The 22,979-nt window shown below is 38.0% G+C and overlaps 1 protein-coding gene across 6 annotated transcripts in view; it reads right to left on the bottom strand.

Annotated features, from left to right (window-relative positions):
- Window positions 1–2,176: 2,176 nt before the first annotated feature.
- The window catches only part of ASB5 (ankyrin repeat and SOCS box containing 5), a 64,278-nt gene continuing 43,475 nt past the window's right edge, over window positions 2,177–22,979 (bottom strand). For 5 of the 6 annotated variants that reach the window (XM_017879109.1, XM_017879112.1, XM_017879110.1 and 2 more), the window contains 6 exons: window positions 12,361–12,440; window positions 9,397–9,504; window positions 8,531–8,681; window positions 8,237–8,371; window positions 5,338–5,529; window positions 2,177–4,239 (listed from right to left, as the gene is read on the bottom strand). In XM_017879109.1, coding sequence (XP_017734598.1) covers window positions 4,112–4,239; window positions 5,338–5,529; window positions 8,237–8,371; window positions 8,531–8,681; window positions 9,397–9,504; window positions 12,361–12,440 — 794 coding nt within the window. In that variant the 3' untranslated portion in view covers window positions 2,177–4,111. Of the gene's footprint in view, window positions 4,240–5,337; window positions 5,530–8,236; window positions 8,372–8,530; window positions 8,682–9,396; window positions 9,505–12,360; window positions 12,441–18,914; window positions 18,986–22,979 lie in introns of those variants that run through there. The other variant, XM_017879113.1, reaches the window with a different exon arrangement.

Raw genomic sequence — 22,979 nt, 5'->3', positions numbered from 1 at the left:
TGTTGCCCAGGCTGGAGTGCAGTGGCCAGATCTCAGCTCACTGCAAGCTCTACCTCCCGGGTTCACGCCATTCTCCTGCCTCAGCCTCCCCAGTAGCTGGGACTACAGGCGCCCGCCACCTCGCCCAGCTAGTTTTTTGCATTTTTTAGTAGAGACGGGGTTTCACTGTGTTAGCCAGGATGGTCTCGATCTCCTGACCTCGTGATCCGCCTGTCTCGGCCTCCCAAAGTGCTGGGATTACAGGCTTGAGCCACCGCGCCCGGCCCCTTTTTCTTTCTTTCTTCTTTCCTCTTTCTTTTATTTCTCTTCTTTCTTCCTCTCATTTATCTATTTATTTTCTTTCTTTCTTTCTTTCTTTCTTTCTTTCTTTCTTTCTTTCTTTCTTTCTTTCTTTCTTTCTTTCTTTCTTTCTTCTTTCTTTTTGAGACAGGGTCTCATGCTGGAGTGCAGTGGTCTGGTCATAGCTCACTGCAGCCTCAACTCCTGGGCTCAAGTGATCCTCCTGCCTCATTCCTTCTGTGTAGCTGGGTCTACAGATGCACACCACTGCCCAGCAAGAGCTTTCTTAAATCAGTGCAAATGTCCTTTGTGATCTGTCACCTAATCACTGCCCCATATCACCTGCCTAACTCTCCTGACACACTTGAGTCTCCCAGAGGACAGGAGCATATGCATGCTCCCACCACAAAGTGGATTTCACAGATGTCTCCTGGAACTTAGATGCCATTCCAGGAAGAAATGGCACAGGCCGAGTGTGGGGTGGATGACAGGGGTAGGGGGTGGAGGGGTAGAGGTTTGAATTGACTGAAAAGTTTACCTGAAGAGATTAAGAAAGCACTGAATTGACTGAGTTTATCCAGGAATTTCCTGATTTCACTCGGTGGAAAGGAAGCTTGGAGTAAAAATTAAATTCTGTTCAGAATAATAAACTTTTTTGCAAACCTGAACATGTGATTTATAAAATTTCTACACACAATATGTTTTCATAAACCAAAAAATAATTTTAAAATGTATTTGAATTCCCCCATCCTTATTAAAAGACTCAGTGAATTTGAACACAGACCTGAAAATGGGAAGGAAACCTATCATTTAAAAAATGTGAAAACTGGCTGGGTGCGGTGGCTGGCGCTGCAATTCCAGCATTTTGGGTGGCCAAGGTGGGTGGATTACTTGAGGCCAGGAGTCCAAGACCAGCCTGGTCAACACAGTGAAACCCTGTCTCTACAAAACATACAAACAATTAGCCGGGTGTGGTGACACACACCTGTAATCCCAGCTACTCGGGAGGCTGAGGTGGGAGAATCATTTGAACCCAGGAGGCAGAGGTTGCAGCGAGCTGAGATTTGAGACTCTGTCTCAAAAGAAAAAAAAAAAAAAGCAAAAACTGAGACCTACACAGCTGAAATGAAATGATTTGCTTAAGGTCATGGGTCAGATGAGCTAGTAATGCACTGAATTTTCTTAACAAATTTTCTTCCATCGATCTTGAAAGTGTAAGAAAGTTCAGTTAGGTTTTTAAGAGAAAGGACTAACCTTAAAATAAGCTAAATTCTAAATGATAATGATAGAGAAATTGAAGTAAAAATGTGGGAATAATCCAAGGGAAAGGATAATTTTTAAGTTATTTTGTAGCTGGATCACTACTCAGTTGAGCTCAGTGCTATGATGGAACAATGAAAGCCTTCTGCTCTAAAGAGGCCTTTCTTTTCTACTACCTATTTACTTTCTCAGAAACACCAACTATATGCTGTGGTTATAAAAACAATAGAATTTAATTACTTTTTTCATCCAAAAAAATTGTGTCAACAGTATCTATCTATAGTTATTGTTTTACTAAATTTCTTAAATCTTTTGTCACATAGTAACTCTTTTCTTTTACTTTGTGAAATTTTGTCCTTGAACTTTAATGTATGTGTATACATATATATAAAATATGTATGTGTGTATAATAATATATGTATTAAATATCACATATATTATATGTATTATATGTCACATATATATAAAATATGTTTTGGATTAGAAGGCCTTTGAGGTATCTGGTTTTTATTCTGTGCTACTCTTTCTTAATGCTCTTGATTCAGTGATTTGGAAATAGGTGGTGAAAAAAATTAGTGCAACTGAGTCACTCCATGACCTTCATTAAAAAATAAAATAATGAGACACACACAAAGTGTTTTATTCCAGTGAATAATAATCACACTTTAATATAATAACAAACATAAAATACATTAAAGTTAGAACACTACTTTGATAAGACAATCATACTCAAGCTGAGATACAAGGTACAGATATACTGAAATTGTAAAGTGTCCATTTTAATGTTTGATATTTACTTCTTTTATTGGCACAAGACTAATAAGATACATGTGTTGCATTACTCTTACAATCTAAGACTTTTCCTCTAGCTCAGGGAAAATACTGGTGGAAACCTGTTTTACCCAAAAGCAGCTTTAGCATCTGTTTAACCAGGTTATTCTGTAATAAGAACTCCATTTAATGCACATTATCCATTACAAATGTGTGAGATATTCTATACAACACACATTTAAAGGTCCTTTTCCACATAGAAGACATTGTTTAGTGAATATGCTACAGCTTTATTTCTATGTTTGAAAATCTCAACAAATGTTTTAAATCACAACTGCTTTTTTTTTTTTTTTTTTTTTTTCCTGCCAAAATGCAAGCTTAGTGATCTGGGGTCATGTACAGTCATAATTTATTTTCCCATAGTCTGGAAGTTAGCCAAGAAGTCAGAAGAAAATAAACCCTGGGTTGTTGAAAATAGTGGCCAAAATATTTACTTTATCAAAATTTAATAAATCTATAAAACTCACCCAAAGTTGCTTTTGTTTTACAAGGAGTAGTATGTTGATTATCTTATTTCTAAAATCATTATAGACCCTGAATTACAAAAAAGGCATAAAATTTTATTATGTTTTCTATTGCACTCAAGTATAGTTAAAGCTGAAGAGAATAAACATAGTATTTACCCTTGCAGAGGACCAGCTTAGGAATATCTTCTTTTATACAATACTCTCTCTTGCTATTACCTGCAAATACAGTATATTCTAAATCCTTGTTTGTGTAAAAAAAATTAGAAACAGTGCGATTAAGTTCTCTATATACATTTTTTAAGGTCTCTAAATGTGTTAAGTGGCACCCACTCTTTAAAACTCCACAATTTGAGTTTTAACTTCCAGTTTTTTCATATCCTTGGACTGATTTGATGATCCCTGGAATATGATCCAGGGCCTCTTCATCAATTCGATATGTAGTTCATTTTCTTAAGCCCAGCTATCACTAGCTGTTGACAATTTCTGAAATGGAAGAAGGTTGGAGTAATATGCATATAACAGTCTTGATAAGAGATCATCAGGGGCTACTCCTGAGAAGGAGGCAGTCTTCAAATAGCCTTAGAAGGTGTGTAATGTTCTAAATATCTCAGGGTGAGAGGGCAGTACTGACCTTTCATCCTATCACTTTTCTGTAACAGGTCCATGTACTATGGAGAAAAGAAGTGACTTGTGAGTCCTTTGCTGGAGGCAAGGCAGTGGGCAATTTATCTTTATGAAGTGGTCATTCTAATGACCAGTGGACATTCAACATAGTGGATTTCCTGAATGAGCATCATCTTGGTTTCAGAAAGCATATTAGTTGCTCTTTGCTAAGCCATACTCATATTTGATGTCAATATCAATAACAAGTTAGCCAATTACAATAGCCAAAATTAAAATTTAACCCATTAGTTGAAGAATATAGACCTTTATAAATAGAATATGAATAACTTTACTAAGAGTTTTATTTCTTTCCAATCTGAAAGAAAACATACAATAGAGACTTTATTATTTTTTTCCTAAATCAACAAGAGGGTATATTGAAATAACAAAAAATAGATATTATAAATATGCTATAATCCAAAGACAGCATATATGATAAAACAATAGCACTAACTAGTACACTTAAAACGAAAATTGATATTTTACTGCTTCCCTGGGTGATCTCATACTCACTTTTAGCCTATCTTTAGTATATTTTAATATGAACTATTCCTTAAGCAAAAGAAATAGAAATTTTGATTTTTCAAGGTATTTAGAATTATTTTACTGTTTTATCGATACTGTAAGAAATTCTTCAGTAATGTTGGCAGCTGGAGCTGTGGGATAAGGTGCAATCTTGGTTTTCCTATGTAGCTTCGGATACAGAGTCGGCAAAGTTGGTAAAGAGATCTTGGGGTAGCTACAAGAAGACATGAAACTATTTGTTAATTAAAATAGAAATGAATTTTTTATGTTGTAAGGGACATAACATAAAGCCATAAAACTGTAATGCTTTGTAGTAAACCTAGGATAGTATGACCACTATACTAGGGAAATTTATGTAAGCAGTTATATTGCTTTTATTTGTAAGATCTTATTATAATTGAGATATATTCCACATATGTTCTTTAAAACATTATCGTCCTCAGGCTTAGGAAATAATTGTTGAATTTAAAACCTCAGAAACAAAGTCAGCTGTTTGAAGGAGATATAAATAAAAAGTCCTGAGAAGTGTTATGCACTAAAAGGAGAAATTTTAAAATTAAGTTTAATATGTATGCTAAAAGAAATATTACAGTCCTTGGACCAGGCTTAAGAAATCTTATTTTAGAACAAAAGTCTTAAATGTAAAAATATTTACTAATTTTATTTTTATAATATGTCATAGAAGGTTCGTGCCCTTATAAAACGGGGCATGTTCCAAATAGAAATCAGCAGATATGATACCAGAACTACATATAATGCATCACCGAAACTAATTGAATAGATTTAACCAAAGAAATATGATAGTTTAGGTAAGAAGAAAGAGAAAATCAAAATTATCATGATATCTTTTTTTTTTTTTTTTTGAGATGGAGTCTCACTTTGTTGCCAGGCTGGAGTGCAATGGCGTAATCCCGGCTCACTGCAACCTCCACCTCCCAGGTTCAAGCGATTCTCCTGCCTCAGCCTCCTGAGAAGCTGAGATTACAGGCATATGCCACCACGCCCAGCTAATTTTTGTATTTTTAGTAGAGACAGGGTTTCACCATGTTGGCCAGGGTGGTCTCAATCTCTTGACCTTATGATCTGCCCGCCTTGGCCTCCCAAAGTGCTGGGATTACAGGTATGAGCCACCACGCCCAGCCGATATCTTCTTTATAGATAAAACTTAAGTTAAAAATTATTTACTTTCACAAATAATATTCCACATTTTATGCCATTGTTACTTACCATGCCAACAAAAACTCTCTCACTTTCGTCTATTTTAGGCAAATATAGTTTTGTTTTTGTAAGTTTCCACATGTATTTTTCTTACCTTCATGTTGAAGCAGTATTCTTTCCACCATACTGCTGGACGTAGCTACATCTATAGGTCGCAGAAGCTCTGTATTTTTGGCATTGGTATCTGCTCCAAATTCTAGCAGTAAGTTTACAATTTCTGTGCTGAATTGTTGGGCAGCAGCATGTAATGGAGTATCCCAATATTTGCCTTTCTGTACATCAGCACCTACGTGTAATAGGGAGTGAAGATAAATATACATAAAAATTATTAAATAAGCCAGTTGCCTCAGTGGGGGTAGAAAAGGAAAGGCAATAGAGGAAGGTTACTAAGGGGACTTCAACTCTATTTGTTATGAGTTATTTCTTTATATATATATACATATATATACAGTATTTATATACACATGTATGCCTCATATGTACATAAACATCTATATAAACTGGGCACATCTGAATAGGAGAGGGTACATACATTTGTTATGTTACTCTCTGACACTTTTCTTTATGCTTGAACTATCATAATACAATTCTTTTTAACTTTTAAATGATCCCCAAAGTAATCATATTAACTAATATTATAAAGAGTGCACAATTAAAGTTCATTCATTTTTATTTTCATCATGGTTGATTGCTTTTAGAATTATTCAGGTGCTTATTTCTATTATTCTTTTCATTTATTTAAGGCAATGAAGCTCTTTGGTTTTCTTGGGAAACTCATGAATATGTGAGCTATTTAGGTAAAATGTATATAGATTTTCCTGCCATTTCTCACTTATGTAGTTTAAGTCAATAAGTATATAAAGATATTGAGCCTTTTAAATCAAAAGGTACATTGATGATAGCTGCATGAAAGGCAAGTTTTTAAAAATGCTTATGTTAAAATACAGCCTACATGTTAAATTACATATTGCATACTTACTTTATCCTAGTGCAAAGCCTGGCACGTGGTGGTCATTCAATGCGTTTGTAATAAATAAATGCTGTTTAGTACTGTTAAAAATAACCATCCCATTTTCTGGTACATAAATGGTTACAACACCAGAAATGTCTACCAATAAAAATGCATAAGTTCTTTTCAACTCTGTTTTCCGATACTATCTTTAAAACTAACGATGTCTTTATGAGGCAGTACACTTTAAGTGTCCCTTTAGGGCCCTTCTGCTCCTTTCAAATTTCAATAAATGTAATCATTTTCAATATTTTTAAAACACATATAAAATGTTTAGTGAAAAAAATGATATTCCATAACAACATTTCCATAAAGCATAAACTTTGTTGGTTATGTCAATTTTATGGAAGAAAAGGGCCTGAAAATAACAATCAATCAACAAATACTATCAGTACTTTTTCCATATATATATATATATACATAGAGAGAGAGAGAGAGAGAGAGAGAGAGAGAGAGAGAGATGGAGTCTCATTCTGTCACCCAGGCTGGAGTGCAGTGGCACAATCTCGGCTCACTGTTACCTCTGCCTTCTGGGTTCAAGTGATTCTCCTGCCTCAGCCTCCCGAGTAGCTGGGACTACAGGCACGTGCCACCACGCCTAGCTAATTTTTGTATTTTTGGTAGAGACAGGGGTTCACCATGTTGGCCAGATGGGTCTCAAACTCCTGACCTCAGGTGATCCACTTGCCTAGGCCTTCCAAAGTGCTGGGATTATAGGCCCATATTTTTTAAAACCCAGTATAAAATGTTTGGTGGAAAGAATAATATTCCTAGCAAACGAACGAAAGGCTCTAAAGCAGGGGTGTCCAATTGTTTGGCTTCCCTTGGCCACATTGGAAGAAGAATTGTCTTGGGCCACACATATAATACACTAACACTAATGACAACTGATGAGCTAAAAAAAAAAAAAAAAAATCTTATAATGTTTTAAGAAAGTTATGAATTTTTATTGGGCTGCATTCAAAGCCATCCTGGGCCACACGGGGCCCATGGGCTGCAGGTTGGACAAGCTTGCTAGAAAGCATAAACTCTATCGATCATACAAAATTCACGGGAGAATACAGCCAAAAAACAACAATCTGTCAATGACTATTAACAGAACTCATGTCTAAGACGGAGTAGGTATAATGAGAATGAAATAGTAGATGTAGACCCTGCTTGCAAGAAGTTTCTCAGTTAGGTAAGATAATGTGAGTAGTGCATAAAAGGGCTACTAAAAATAAAGGTCAGTATATATCAGGGATCAAATGACTCTCATAAACAATAAATAGCATAGAACTCCATTTACTCATTTTATTTGTCTTCTAAACATCTATCACATGAGAGGATGAGAGAGAGGAACCATGCTAGAGAAAAGAGGAATGGCAAAAAAGGTGTGATCCAAATCCTAACGGGACTCTGAGTCCTATGGTGAGTGGGACCACTACGGTCTCAATGGGTTAGAAATGTTTTTCAGGGACTAAAGCTGAACTTACTTGAAACAAACCTTGAGGAATTGATTTCTTTCAAGCAAGTGGAAAAGGGCAGTAAGTCTTTTCAAGTAAGCAGGACAAAAAGTACAAAGTCTAGAAAAGTGCATGAGTTTTTAAGGTTAGCAGAAGATGAGCTTGTCCAAGCAGTTACTATCCTGAAAATTTCTTTTGATGGATTTGTTCCAAGATATATACATACTTGGCAACATCATATTCAATCTTGAGGATCCTAATTTTATGACCTAAAAGTAGAGCTTTCAGACTCCATTACATACCCATATGTCTGCTAATGCAGGGCATGCAAAATACAGAGATTATGTATCTATCTGTGAGCTGGGAAGCCAACTTCTCAAGAATGAGGTTCTTTTTATTGGTTCTCTATTCATGTGTGAAAATGCTTACAATAAGAACATATTTAGCAATGAGATCTAATTTTCAAAGATGCTCATTTAGAGAAATAAATAACTGCTTGTGTGTATGGACAGAACGGAAGATGTTTTAAAGGAAAATACCAGCATAAAGAAGCTTCCAGATGCAATGGAATTGCTGTGACATACAAGCTACATAGAGAGGAGTTCCCAAATGAGGAATGTCTTGGTCAACGTCTATGCCCCAGGATATCAGGATGTCAAGACATTCATGGTGACCTGCCAACACAAAGTAGAGGATTTTACTTAATGCCCATCCACCCCGCACGCCTCACTCCAGGCTTGCCCTATGGTATCATTCACAGAAAGATCAACAGAGCACTGCAGGTTGCTAAAGAAACTTTCTCCCCTTGTCACTTAATCCCAGAACTAAGTTACCTTTACTGGCGGCCTCATGCATGGGGGATGGAAGACATGACTCCAGCTGGGCTTTGGCACCATACTCCAGAAGCAGCTCTGCACAGCTTGGACTGCCTTGGGAGCACGCATTGAATAACGGAGTCACACCATCTATTGTGATTGCATTTACCTAAACCAAACCAAAATATCCAAAAATAAGATTCATAAGTCATACATGATTAACTGACTTAGTTATGCATTTTCAAAAGGTATGTGATCGGCTAACAGAAATACTTGGGAAAATGTGCACAGTAAATATGACCAAGTATATTTTGCTTTTACGCATTAACAAGGAAAGCTGTAAAACAGACAGAAATATGATGTGGCAGATAATTCATTGGAATGGGCATAAAACTAGCAGAAATCATGAAAAAAATGCATGCTCAAATAGCAAATAAGCTCTAATTCAATGATTAGATACTTTTCAGTAAGAATAAACATGAAGAAAAAAGTGTAATGATGTTGAAGTTGTAATGAAGCCACATTGCTAGTTTAAAGTGGTAAAATTGGTAATTCTATTTCTGAGACTTTATTTAAGGAAAATCATCCAAAAGATGGGCAAACATTATAGACCTAAATATGTTCATCGACTGCTATTTAGAGTCATGAAAGTAGGAAATAACGTAGAGAATAGTCTATATTATGATGCAGCATGCTACCCATTTATGCAATGATTGGAAATCCTTTTCAGAGTGCAATAAGAAGGCTAAGGAATTCAAGAGCTTTATTTTATTCTGTTATTTTGAAAATTACCGAGAATGAAGGGAGGAAAAGTAAAATGAGAACTCTGTTGGATTCTCTCTGTCAGTAGGTGTTGAATTATTAATGTTTTGAAAGATACTTACATTAGCTCCTGCTTCCAGCAGAGTTCTGGCACATGCCACGTGATCTCCAAGGCAGGCTTCGTGCAATGGGGTGACATGGTCTAAGGTTACTGCATTTACATTATAACCCTAAATGTGACATAATTGTGAAAGGTGAGCAAAGAGTTATATACTTAAAAAAGCATCTATATTGATGTCACTAGAGTGATATATTGTAGAGATTAAAGAATCTCAGGCAAACCAGTTTCCAGTTTAGCAGGATAGGCCAGTTCAAATGCCATAGGGTCAATCTGTTGTCCGGACTCCTTAGCCCTATCACTGTGGCCCCACCATGCCTGGACCCAATAATGCCTTCAGTATGGGGTTCAATAGATTCTGGCACATTTTCTTTAAATGTTGCTTTCTTAATAGTTTTTGTCCTTATTTTGTGCTTTGTTTTGTAGAATTAAACACTCCTTTTTATTTTGTAGAATTAAAGACTTTTTTTTTTTTTTTTTTTTCAGATGGAGCCTCGCTCTGTCACCCAGGCTGGAGCGCAGTGGCTCGATCTCGGCTCACTGCAAGCTCCGCCTCCCGGGTTCCCGCCATTCTCCTGCCTCAGCCTTCCGAGTAGCTGGGCCTACAGGCGCCCGCCACCACGCCCGGCTAGTTTTCTTGTGGTTTCAGTAGAGACGGGTTTCACCATATCAGGGAGGATGGTCTGGATCTCCTGATCTCGTGATCCGCCCGCCTCAGCCTCCCAAAGTGCTGGGATTACAGGCGTGAGCCACCGCACCCGGCCGACTTGTTTTGATTGAGGCTATAAAATTACAGGTCAGTCAAGAGTGGGAGAAAAATACTCTATACTATAGTAAACAGTTTTGTGAACTTTTGTCCCTAAATAGGTATGATGAAGTTGTGTGCTGGTGGTTAAGAACTCTGACTATAAAATCAATTAGACTTGGGTTTGAAGCGTGGCTCCATCATGAATAGTTTTAATTTGGACAAATACCTTAACCTCTAAATTTGAAGATTATCATGAAAATTAAATGAGATGATGCATGTAAAGCAATTATTATTATAATGCCCAGTGTATGAAAACATTATTTTATTGCAATTATTCAATCAAAACTAAGGAAACACTTTTTCACTGTATTCCAATCAAACTCAAAATATCACACTGAAATAATTAAATACTGTTAGGGTGTGAGTTTACCTTCCTGATATCTTTGGTATTTCATTGTCTATTTACAATCATACTAAGTACTGTAACAGGTAGAACCTCAAAGCCAAATCCTCATAACATACTACAGATCACCAAAATCTGTAACACCAATATAGACATGAAGAATTTTTAAATGAAGGCAAGAAATATTAATCCTTTCAAAGATTTCGAGTTGGCTAGCCAGCAGTTAGACTTGGGAAGCTAATCCCACATGGCCACACACTAGAGGCACCGGATGGCAGAAGCACCTGAGAAGGTTGAGACTCCCTTTCGCATCAGGCTCTGGGGACAGTGTCTCGTGATTCTTGGCTGAATTGTCAGTAGATTAGAGACATACACTGAAAAATATCCTAAGACAGCTCTTCTTCAAAGAACTGCATGGCCCTTTCTGAGGAATTACCCTTTAGAAATTGTTGATCCCTTTTCAGTGCTTATTTTCCTCCCATCAAGTGATGAACAAAACAAAATAGTCATATGGTTATCACAGAACTGGAAGACCCTAAGGAAGTGTCTCACTCTACAGACGAGAAAAGGTGGCTCAGGTAGGTTGTGGTTCACTTCAAGTGCCAGCCTAGGATCCAGGTCTTGGGACCCAGGCAGTGCTGTTTAAATTGGGCAACACGACCTTTCCCCTTTCCCTTCTTCGTAGCCATCTGAGACTGTACTTTCTCTTTGAGACTGGGAAACACTAGCACATGACTTCCAGATCTGGGTATGCGTTTGATTTTTTTTTTTTTTTTTTTTTTTTTTTTTTTTGAGATGGAGTCTCATTTGCTCTGTCACCCAGGCTAGAGTACAATGGCATGCATGAACTTGGCTCACTGCAACCTCTGCCTCCCGGGTTCAATTGATTCTCCTGCCTCAGCCTCCCGAGTAGCTGGGATTACAGGCCCTAGCCACCATGCCCAGCTCATTTTTGTAGTTTTAGTAGAGATGGGGTTTCACCATGTTGGCCAGGCTGGTCTCGAACTCCTGACCTCAGGTGATCCACCTGCCTCCGCCTCCCAAAGTGTTGGAATTACAGGCGTGAGCCACTGTGCCTGGCTACTTTTTTTAATTTTTTTATTTTTAGTAGAGATGGGGTTTCACCATGTTGGCGAGGCTGGTCTCGAACTCCTGACCTCAGGTGATCCACCTGCCTACGCCTCCCAAAGTGCTGGAATTACAGGCATAAGCCACCGTGCCCAGCCTGGTTGTGCATTTGAAATACATCAGAAGCTTTAAAAAAAAAAAAATACCCAAGCCAGAGTGCTTTCTGTTTCAATAAGGATTTGTGTTTTTCATTTTTCCTCTGGTGAGTCTGCTGAGCAGGCAAGTATAGAAATGGTTGTCCTGTAGTTTTGTTAGGCAGTTCCCCAGAGCATATCACAGATTGCCATAATGTAAAAAAAGATTGCTTTGGCATCTGATCTGATGACTTCTTTTTGGATATTTTATTACTGAACTAAGTCTGTAATTAGCTGTACAATTGTGCAGAGTTAAGCATATTTAAAAAGCTTAATCAATAACACATAAATCCAATCATTACTTCCTTAAATGTCTATCGATGAACAAACATGCTGTTTGGGAAATTTAAAATACTAAGACATACAATTATATCAAAATATTTATAAAAGAAGTTTCAAAGATAAGTGAGAAACTATTGACTTCTCCGACATGAGTTAAAATAAAAGAGCAGAAGTAAAAATCAAGTAGTTTTATTATATTTGGATTGATTTGTTTTGACCATGTTCTATGCACACGGAAAGGGGGTATATTTTAAACTATGTGTAATATATTACCTGTGATAATAATGTTCTCAGAGCAAGAAGGCGACCTTGACTTGCGGCTTCATGTAGTGGTGATCGATCTGCCCAGGAACCTGTCAAAAAAAAAAAAAAATAGAAAACAAAAATTTGTGAGTCAAAGTGATTACTAGTAGACACAATAAATTCCAAGGTCACATAAATTATTCACACGCAGTTCTCCACAGGCTGACCCAGATACTTATACTGTATATTAGGAAATTTGACTCTTATTGCAGGAACCAGATAGGCAGTTCCCAACATGAGCCACGATGCATGCTCTGAAATTGACCTACCCCAGACTTACTGTGCCTTTTTAAATTTTTTTTATTTTTGTTTATAGATGGAGTCTCACTCTGTTGCCCAGGCTAGAGTGCAGTGGCATGATTTCAGCTCAGTACAACCTCTGCCTCCCAGGTCAAGAGATTATCCCGCCTCAGTCTCTTGCGTAGCGGGGACTACAGGCGCACACCACCACGCCTGGATCAGTTTTGTATTTTTAGTAGAGACAGGGTTTCACCATGTTGGCCAGGCTGGTCTTGAACTACTGACCTCAAGTGATCCGCCTGCCTCGGTCTCCCAAAGTGCTGGGATTACAGGCGTGAGCCACCGCGCCCGGTTTACTATGCCTTCTGAATTATCTGCACTCACTATTACCCCTAGTGAACCTCTAGTAATGTTTTTCTTCCTGATTTTATGCTTGGCTGGCCTAGAGGTCTTAGTTCCAGAGGGAGGAATACTTCCGCCCAGAGATACAACAATGATTCCATTGCCATGGAAGCTGAGAATGAGCTCCTCCTGCCTCTGAGTCAACAGGCTAAGAAGAAGGGAGTTATGGTGTTGACTGGGGTGACAGATCCAGACTTCCATGGGGAAACTGGACTAGTACCCCACAATGGAGCTAAGGAAGAGTACGTCCAGAGTACAGGAGATCCTTTAGGGCATCTCTTAGTATTATCATGCCCTGTGAATAAGATCAAAGGAAAATCACAACACCCAATCCAGGCAGGACTATGAATGGCGCAGCAGGAATGAAGGTTTGGGTCATCTTGCCAGATAAAGAAGTATGACAAGCAAGGATGCTTGCTGAAGGCAAAGGGGTTATATAATGGGTAGTAGAAGAAGGTAGTTGTAAACACCAGCTATGGTCACGTGACAAGTGACAGACATGAGAACTATAATTGTCATGAGTACTTTCTCCCTATTTTGTTAAGAATGTTAACATATATTAAGCAAATTTATCTTTATTTTCATTCCCTTTTTATTCCTTTATAGGTAACATAAGATGTACTAATTTTTTAAATCATGAGATATCAGGAAAGGAGTAAACATCATCCCAGAACTTTACCTCTTCTTCTGGAGAAGGGATTAGTGCGTTTTCTGTTATTGTCAGGATAGTAATATTATATCTGGTGGAACCATTACCTTGTTGTTGCATTTGTTTTGGAGATTATGTGGCTTAAGGAGATGCATGTAGGAGCCACATTGACAAGGGGTGGATTAGTGATGGTAAATTTCAGGTGTCAACTTGACTGAATTAAAGAACACCTAGAGAATGGGTAAAGTACTGCTTGTAAGTGTGTCTGTGAAGGTGTTTCCAGAGGAGATTGTCTTGTGAGTAGGTGGCTGAGTGGAGAAGAGCTTCTTGCAGTATGGATGGGCACTATCATATGGTTGGCAGCCTGGAAAGGACAAAAAAAACCTCTCCTGGAGTTGGGACACTCTCTTCCTCCTGCCCTTGGACATCAGAACTCCAGGCTTTCTCTGACCTTCAGACTCCAGGACTTCAGCGGCCCCCTGAGTTCTCAGGCCTTTGACCTCTGACCGAGAATTACATTGGCTTTCCTGGTTCTGAGGCTTTGGTACTTGGACTGAGCTACGCTACCACATTCCAGGGTCTCCAGCTTGCAGACAGTCTGTCGCCAGACTTATCAGCCTCCAGTCATGTGAGCCCATTCCCCTAATAAATCTCATCTCATATATCTACATCTTTCTCTGTCTGTCTATGTATCTATGTATCTATGTATCTATGTATCTATCTATGTATCTATCTATCTATCTATCTATCTATCTATCTATCTATCTATCTATCACCTGTTTGTTCCGTCTCTCTGGAGAACCCTGACTAATACACCTAACAGAGAAGAGGAGAATTAGGGTCACCAGATCAGCCACAAACAAGTTCTTTTCATGGTTTTTCACATTGAACCCCTCCTCTCAATTTTGTTTTGTCCTTTTAGCAGAAACAGCAGCTTGAATGCCCACCTCGCCACACTCCCAGCTCCTTCTACTATTTCCTGTGGTCCCCGCACCTCAGCTTGCCCAGACTCTGCGGTGTAGGGGCTGCAACATGTTGCCATGGAGGGCAAGTAGCTGAGCCCCACGTCTGAAGTGAAGCATGAGCACTGCTTCTGCACCCAAGCTCTCCTGAATGACTCTCAACAGTGTCCTAGTGGTTAAGCATTCTGTTGCCTGTTGCTATAAAATGAGTATCACCATTGTGATAAGGAAAGACCTCCCAGGCAGCTAATTATCTCCCCTGCAGTAAAATCACTCTGCATAAACCAAAAGGCAAAACAAAGAAGACAATGCAGTCAGGGCTAGGAGCATCAGCTCTGGAGTTAGACCATACGACTCTCTAAATCATTACATTTCATCTAGATTTCATTTCCTCGACTTGAAGATGGAAATAATAATTGTATATACCTCAAGGAGATATGAGAAACTAAATCAGATAATATACATTGCGCTTAGACTAGCGTATGTACATAGTAAACACCATTCAACATTACCTGCTATTACCATTACTTGTAAGTCAACAGAGAGAAGAGAGACTCTGCCTGCTTTCCCTTAGGATTTGTATTTCTGAGAAAATTCTGTAATAGTACCAGACACAAAGCGATTGATAACTGGTAAATGACTTCTGCCCTCTGCACCAGGCTGGAGTAACAATCTTAATGTTGAGAAAAAACAACTTATTTAATGATAACATGATTGCCTAAATAAAAGCAGAGAATGCTTGCACAGTCCTCACCATACGCCAGGTCCTGCCCTGGTTGTTGGGCATAAATTTACTTGTTTTATCCTCACCCTGATCCTTTGAGGTGGGCGCTATTATTATCTCTGTTTTCCAGGTGAAGAAACTGTGACACGCAGAAGTTAAATAACTTGCCTAAGGTCACACAGCTAGAAAGGGGTGGATGTAAAATTGAAACTGCAGCTTCCTACCTGCAGTGACAATACTTTTCACTTGTTGAGAGATAGTAATCCTATCTCGCAACACACACACACACTCTCTCTCTCTGATGCGCAGAGTATGTGAAACGCTTTAGCCAATGGTAACAGCATACATCTCTCTGAGACATTTTGTTCCTGTCATTGATTTCATTACTGTATTTTCCTTCTAACACCCCTCCAAAATAAAACCCTTCAATCTAAATAGAAGTTTTATTTCATTGTATTCTTAGCAAAAGTAGGCTGTTGCTTGACAAGATAAAGTTTACTGAAACAAGATACCATAGCAAGAGTACAGGAATGTTGTAATCCATTGTAAGTAACAAATTAGGGAGGCAAAGGCTAACTTTGATTCTAAGTTTTAGCAAGATCTTTTTAATTTAGTGGGTTGAAAATTAAAAGTACTTTTCTCATTCTTGGGTTCTGTTTCTTAGATAGGGAATTTCTATTGTCTACCCAGTCTTTATTAATCATCTCTTATTATTTTAAAATATAATCTGTTTCATTCTGATTCCTTTTCAGCAAATTTATTCTACTCCCTGATTTCAATAGAAAAAAAGACAATGACAATTAAGTCTTATCACATATTTATAAGAAGAAAAGCAATTCCTGGAGTATGTCCCTGAAATGATAGAACTCCCAGCCAGTTTCTTGCACTGGTGTTTATCTTGAATTACAGAATAACAATAATTGAGGTTTACAATTAAAGATGTTACAACTCCCAAAAGAAGACTAATGTATACTTTCTCTCTCAATAACAGATATAAGTTTCCATCTAGTGTTATTTCTCACTTATCTAGAAAAGTTAGTAAGCCAGACACATAATTCTTTTGAGTTTTCATTTGCAACAAGTTACTGTGATTAGCAATACTGTGTATTACTTCTTTCTACTGTGTGACAGCTCTATTCTATATTCAAGGCAGAATTGCAATAATGCACACCAATAAATATTTTTTGGTAGGACAAAAATTGGTGGCAAAGTAATAACTTCTACGAAATTGGAACATTATATTATCATTAGGTAAAATGCAAACATCATCGTCACAAATAATGTTCTTTTGGGGAAAGCATTTTGCCAGTTCCAGCTTCTAAGATGAAATCTGATGCTTTAAAAATCAGAGACCTCTGTTTGTATCATCATTAAACAACATGATTGCAGAATGAAATTCTGCAGAGCTTCAGAACATATATCAATTTTTTGTGAACACTTATTTAAGAAAATATGAAAATTATAATACTAACTTTGCAAATAGATTGCATATGTGAAGCCACTTTGTTCAGTTTAATCAGCAAAGCAATAATAAATCAATAAAAATTTTAGTAATCAATGCCTAAATGTGTTTAGATTTAAATAATCACTCATAATATTTACAATGATCAGTTTCTCTCTTGTATAATAGTATATTTAATTATCCTTAATTTATCTCTTAAACACAGGTGGCGAATTATATGGTGTCGACCCATTATCCCTGCCTATTTTTCCACTGTCACTAGCTAACAGGACAATTAAGCAGATGTTGAATAAAGCTAACAATATTTGTAGCTGAAGGGTACTTGATGTTTCTTCCAGCCAGCTCTTCTCCCTTGCATACTAATGTGTTTGTTCATCAAAAAGATTGTATTAGTCTTCTGAACAATTTCGGGGGGGGAGAAAGAGAGAGGGAGAAGGAAAGGATTATTTAGAAAGCAGGCCACATCAGGGACAAAATAAAAAAATGTAAGTATCCAAATCTCATCCCCCAGTTTCCCCCCAGGCTGTCACTTAGCTTTCTGGCCCCACTGCCATTTTCTTCATCATCCAAACCTAAGTCCATCAAGATAAGGAGAGAAAAAAAAAAATTGAAGCCAGATATTATGTATGTGCACTTGCTATTATTTCTATTAATAGGACCTCCTTTGGCATGAAAAAGCTGAACGTCATCGTCATCCTCAGAAACGAGTTTTGAATGTTGGATGAGGGAGCCCTTGGCCCATCATGCAAGAATGAAGCACATGCTATCATTTCATGAACTGAGCTCTGCTCACCTGCAAAGGACCTTGCAATCTCTCACTATTCCTTGAAGAAGGGGGATGGGAGTGGAGAGCAGAAGGAGAAGAAGAAAATAGAGAGTAGGAGGAAGTGAGAAATGGGATCGAGTGTAGGAAAAAGGCTGAGGGGCGGGGCAGGCCTGGATTGGCACCCCAGCTTAGGACAGTGGCCTTTAAAAAGTCGTCTAACCTCCCGGAGGTTTTGTTTCCTCATCAAATGAGAAAAGCACAATCCATGAAGCAGGATTGAGGGAGGATTAGAAATGAGCATGTTAAGTGCCTGCTCTCTAAATGCAGAATAAATAATAACTAGCATTATTGGCTAAACATAAGCTGGTAAATGGGGGATATTTTAATATGAGTTTTAGGGAACAATATTTCCCCACAAGATAGGGAAACTCAAGTAATAAATAGCATCACTTATTGACTAAAATATTTTTCTGCATTGTTACCTTAATTAAATGACATAAAACAATTGAGTGATTTATAAATATATATAAGCCAAGAACCAACAGCTGCTGTTACATTTTTTTCTTTCTGAAATAAGAAATAAAAACTGAAGCTGTATCAATCTATTACAGAAGTAATTTCTGGAACGTGTACACCACTCAATGAAAATGAATCTTACTTGTTTTGAACTGTGTATTTATTTCACTGTAATTTATTTTCTTATAACTCCTTAGAATAATTTATGTAATTAATCTAATAACATGAGAATCAAAGGTACTACAATGTATATCACCTTCCAATTTCTGTATGAACTAAGTTTTCACACCTTGTTTTTCCCCTTCAAAATCCAAAATTTAGTAACTACAGATTTCTATTCAAATATATTTAATATTAAATATCTTATCTTTCAATATCAGTATGCTTTATATCAGAGAGATTTATGAGCCATCTCAAGACCAAACAAGATATAAATATCTTTATGTACAACTACGTACTAATTTTATAATTGTGTTAGACTTTCATTGAGTGTCTAAGATAAAAGCAATGCAACCCTTACTTTAAAAAATGTGTAATTTAACTCTTTAGGATAAATTATTCAGTGTGAAATTGTTTTATAACGTGTCTGTAACTTTCACCACGCTAATCAAATTCCTAGTTATTCTCTCTCTGTAGCTACACAGGAGGTGGCTCTGACTATATTTAGAAGCAACTCTTGTTCCCAGACATCTGGTATATAATTTACAGAGAGAGAGCCTGCCCTGTTTTGTAAACACCACATTGCTAGAGAAAAACACTCACGTTTTTATATCTATGCGATTTTGTAAGGTTTGATACCATACCTAAATCACCATCTCCCCATGGTACTTCACACCAGCCACTGTCGAGGTAAATCCGACTCATGCTTTTTTTTTTTTTTTTTTTAATCAGCAAGAAAAGAAAAAATCACTTGTCATTTGCTAGTTCTGTTCGGCCATTTTAAGGAGCTCCAAGCTCCTTGTAATATGACCGTCAGCCTCCAAAAAGAAAAAAGCTGTTGAAAAGTTGATTTATTTTCAAAATTGCTTTTTCTTATCGATCACTTCTCTTTACTTTAGAAATTTCTGGTCCTAACTTATTTTTTCTCCTTACAACATGTGCCCTGAATTGAAATAAAAGCACTACAATTAGACCTCTGTCCATGGCCATGGAAAACCATATTATTATTAAAACGTCTTTGTGGCCGGGGCCGATGGCTTATGCCTGTAATCCCAGCTGCTCTGGAGTCTGAGGCTGAAGGATCACTTGAGCCCAGGAGTCTGAGATCAGCCTGGGCAACATCGTGAGAGAACTTGTCTCTGCAAAAAAAAAAAAAGAAAAGTAAATTTAAAAAATTATCTGGGCATGGTGGTGTGTCCCTGTAAGTCCCAGCTACTAGGGAAGTCCTAAGATGAAAGGATTGCTAGAGCCTGAGTTTAAGGCTGCAGTGAGCTGTGTTCCTAATACTGCACTCCAGCTTGGGCAACAGAGTGAGACCCTGTCTCAAAATAAAACAAAACAAATAAACAAAAAAACCTTTACCTGCTCCCAATCTTAGAACATCTCATCAGCAGAAGCAGGATGTGGACTCAATAGAGAGCTAGCTTAGCGATGGTGCAGAGTTTAGCCACACCCGCTCTTCCTCAGTGTTCTCAAAATAGGAAAATAAGGGAATTAATTATAAGGAGAGGGAATAAGCAATGACATTTTCATTTCAGTAAAAAATGGCAATACCTTTTTTAGATCTCTTACTATACATAATATATATATATAATATATTTTTTTAGATGGAGTTTCGCTCCTGTCACCCAGGCTGGAGTGCAATGGTGCAATCTTGGCTCACTGCAACCTTCACCTCCCGGGTTCCAGTGATTCCCCTGCCTCAGCCACACAAGTAGCTAGGATTACAGACATGCGCCACCACATTTTTTTCTACCACAAATTTTTGTATTTGTAGTAGAGATGGGGGTTTCACCATGTTAGTCAGCCTGGTCTCAAACTCCTGACCTCAGATGATCCACCCACCTTGGCCTCCCAAAGTGATGGAATTACAGGTGTGAGCCACTGAGCCCAGTCCCTGTAAAATATTAAACCAACAATCGTCTTCACAATGGAGGTGGAGGTAGATTTACCACGAAGCCAGTGAAACCCCTAACCTGCACAGACTCCCCTCTAAGACTCTGTCCCTAATTTCATGTTACTTTTCTTAAAGGAGCCCCTAAAGTGTATACAGTATAAACTTCAGACTGGACAACATCTAGCCCATCTCTACGCACAACTTTATAAGCAAATTAAAAATCACCAGGCATTTACTAGCCTTTATTGCATACTTTCAGACAACCACAGAGCCACAGAAATCCTTGAAACATGGTTTCAAGGGAAATAATGTCTGGCATTTCAATGCATTTCTAAAAGCCAACGTCTTTATCTTAAGACTAGCTATTCCTTTTTCACTTCTCTGTTGGTTTAAACGGTGTTATCATTTCCCTCCACCACCTGGTAATAATCATATGGTCTCAAATTTAAGCACAATCATTTTCAAGCTACTGGTTTTCTCAGTTAACTATTACTGATCACTGGAGCCACGGACAGAGCATGCTGGATTTAAGTATAAGATAGACCTGAGTTCAAATTCCAGCATAGATATTTACTAGTTATGTGATCTTTGGCAGTTAACATCTTGAAACTCAGTTTTCTCAGCTGTAAAAACAAGGGTGATTCTACCTACCTAATTGAATTGTAATGAATGTAAAGTACTTAGCACAGTACTAAATGCATTTGGAACATCACAAATACAGTCCAAATTTCTTTTTAAACAATTACTTTCATATACCCCTATCAGCTTTTAACTACATCTTTCAAACAGAAGGAAGGATAACTTATTTAAGATAATGATGCTTTATCTCATCTTATTCCTCTTGCCTATATATCTGTAGGAGATAAAAATAGAGAATTGTCAAAATTTAGTAACAATTATTACATGTATATGGATTACTCTAATCTACATAGCTCCCAGGCTGATCTCTCCCACAAATTTCAGTGCCACATGTTAAAATTTACTTCTGGGGATTCACCTCGATACTTTCCTGGCATCTCAATACATTTCTAAAAGCCAACACCTTTCCCTTATGATTAGCTATTCCTTTTTCATTTCTCTATTGGTTTAAACAGTGTTACCATTTCCCTCCATCACCTGGTAGTAATAATATGGTCTCAAATTTAAGCACGATAATTGTCAAGGAAACTATATATTGAGTGTTTCATATGCTTCTTAGAAAGGAGTCAGTTATTTTTGGCCCAGTGTTTTTTTCTGTTGTTGTTGTGGTTTCTTTCCCCACCTTGAGTCCTTACCATCCAAGCACAGTCTTTGGATCTATCTATACTTACTCTTGAGGAGCTCCCTACTAGTGCCATGAACATAAATATTATCCACATGTTGATTACCCCAATTTTAGGTTTGGCTATTCAGCTTCTCCACTTGAATATATAAATAGGTAATTCAACTTAACATGTCCCAAACTGAACCCTTGATTCGTTACTCCTAACGTCTCCTGATCCGCAAATGGTAACTCCACTCATCCAGGTGCTTCAAAGCCAAAACCCTTTGCATAATCCTTAGTTTCTATTTCTCTCGACCGCCAGGCCCACACCAGGAAGTCATTTTGCCTCTACCATTTAAATGTATCCAAACTTTGACTGTATCTCAACTTTCACCACTATACCCTAGTCCAAGCCACCATTATTCTCATTTGATGTATTGCAAAAGTCTCCTAACTAGTCAGTGTGTTTCTGCTCATACCCTTCCAGTAATCTTTACTAAACAAGGGAGCCAAAGCAATCCTTTGGAAGTTAGAAAGAATCCAATGGCTTCCCTTCTCACCTGGAATAAAATCCAAAGCCTTTGTCATGACCTATGAACTCTCCAGGCTCTGATCTCGGGTTCTACCCACTTTTTCCTAGGCCTATCATCCTCATCCAGCCATACTGGCCTCCTTGCTTTTCCTTACACAACCTTCTGTTTCCTGTTTCTGAAGTACTCCTTTCTGAGACACACATCACTTGTTCTCTGACTTCAGTGCTCCCTGAAATATCACCTTATCAGAGAGGCCTTCTTGACAACCTTCTATTAGAAAGTCCTCCCTGTCCCTTCCCTAACATTCATTCTTTGTCTCCTTTCCCTGCTCTACTTTTCTTCTCAGCACTTATCACTAGAATGTTAGACCTTAGAAAGCGAGACTCAATTGATTTCATTCATTACCATATCCTCAATACCTAGCACATGACTGAATGTTGCATGAATGAGTGCTCAGAGTCACATGATCACACCCAAATTCATTAGAACCTTGTCTGAGCGGCCATATGGAGCTTTGTAATGAGGTTAAAATCAAGGGCTGTGAAAGGAGACATATCTGAATTGGACTCCTGACTCTATCACATATTGGCTAACTCAGTTTCTTGACATTGTTAAGTTTCAGTTTCCTCATCTATAAAATGGGGGCAATTGTATTTACATATTCTATTATTGTATTACATATTCTAGCTGTTCTAAGGGTTACATGGACATGAGAAGTGTCTAACACAAAGTGTGTTCTTAAGAAAGTCAATGTTGGCTGGGCGCGGTGGCTCAAGCCTGTAATCCCAGCACTTTGGGAGGCCGAGACGGGCAGATCACGAGGTCAGGAGATCGAGACCATCCTGGCTAACACGGTGAAACCCCATCTCTACTAAAATGCAAAAAACTAGCCGGGCGAGGTGGCGGGCGCCTGTAGTCCCAGCTACTCCGGAGGCTGAGCCAGGAGAATGGTGTGAACCTGGGAGGCGGAGCTTGCAGTGAGCAGAGATCCAGCCACTGCACTCCAGCCCGGGCGACAGAGCAAGACTCCGTCTCA

Source organism: Rhinopithecus bieti, unplaced genomic scaffold, assembly GCF_001698545.2.
Source record: "Rhinopithecus bieti isolate Rb0 unplaced genomic scaffold, ASM169854v2 scaffold_9996, whole genome shotgun sequence".
Lineage (NCBI taxonomy): Eukaryota > Metazoa > Chordata > Mammalia > Primates > Cercopithecidae > Rhinopithecus > Rhinopithecus bieti.
The sequence above is the reverse complement of the archived record's forward strand: the minus strand, read 5'-3'. Positions and strand labels throughout refer to the sequence as shown.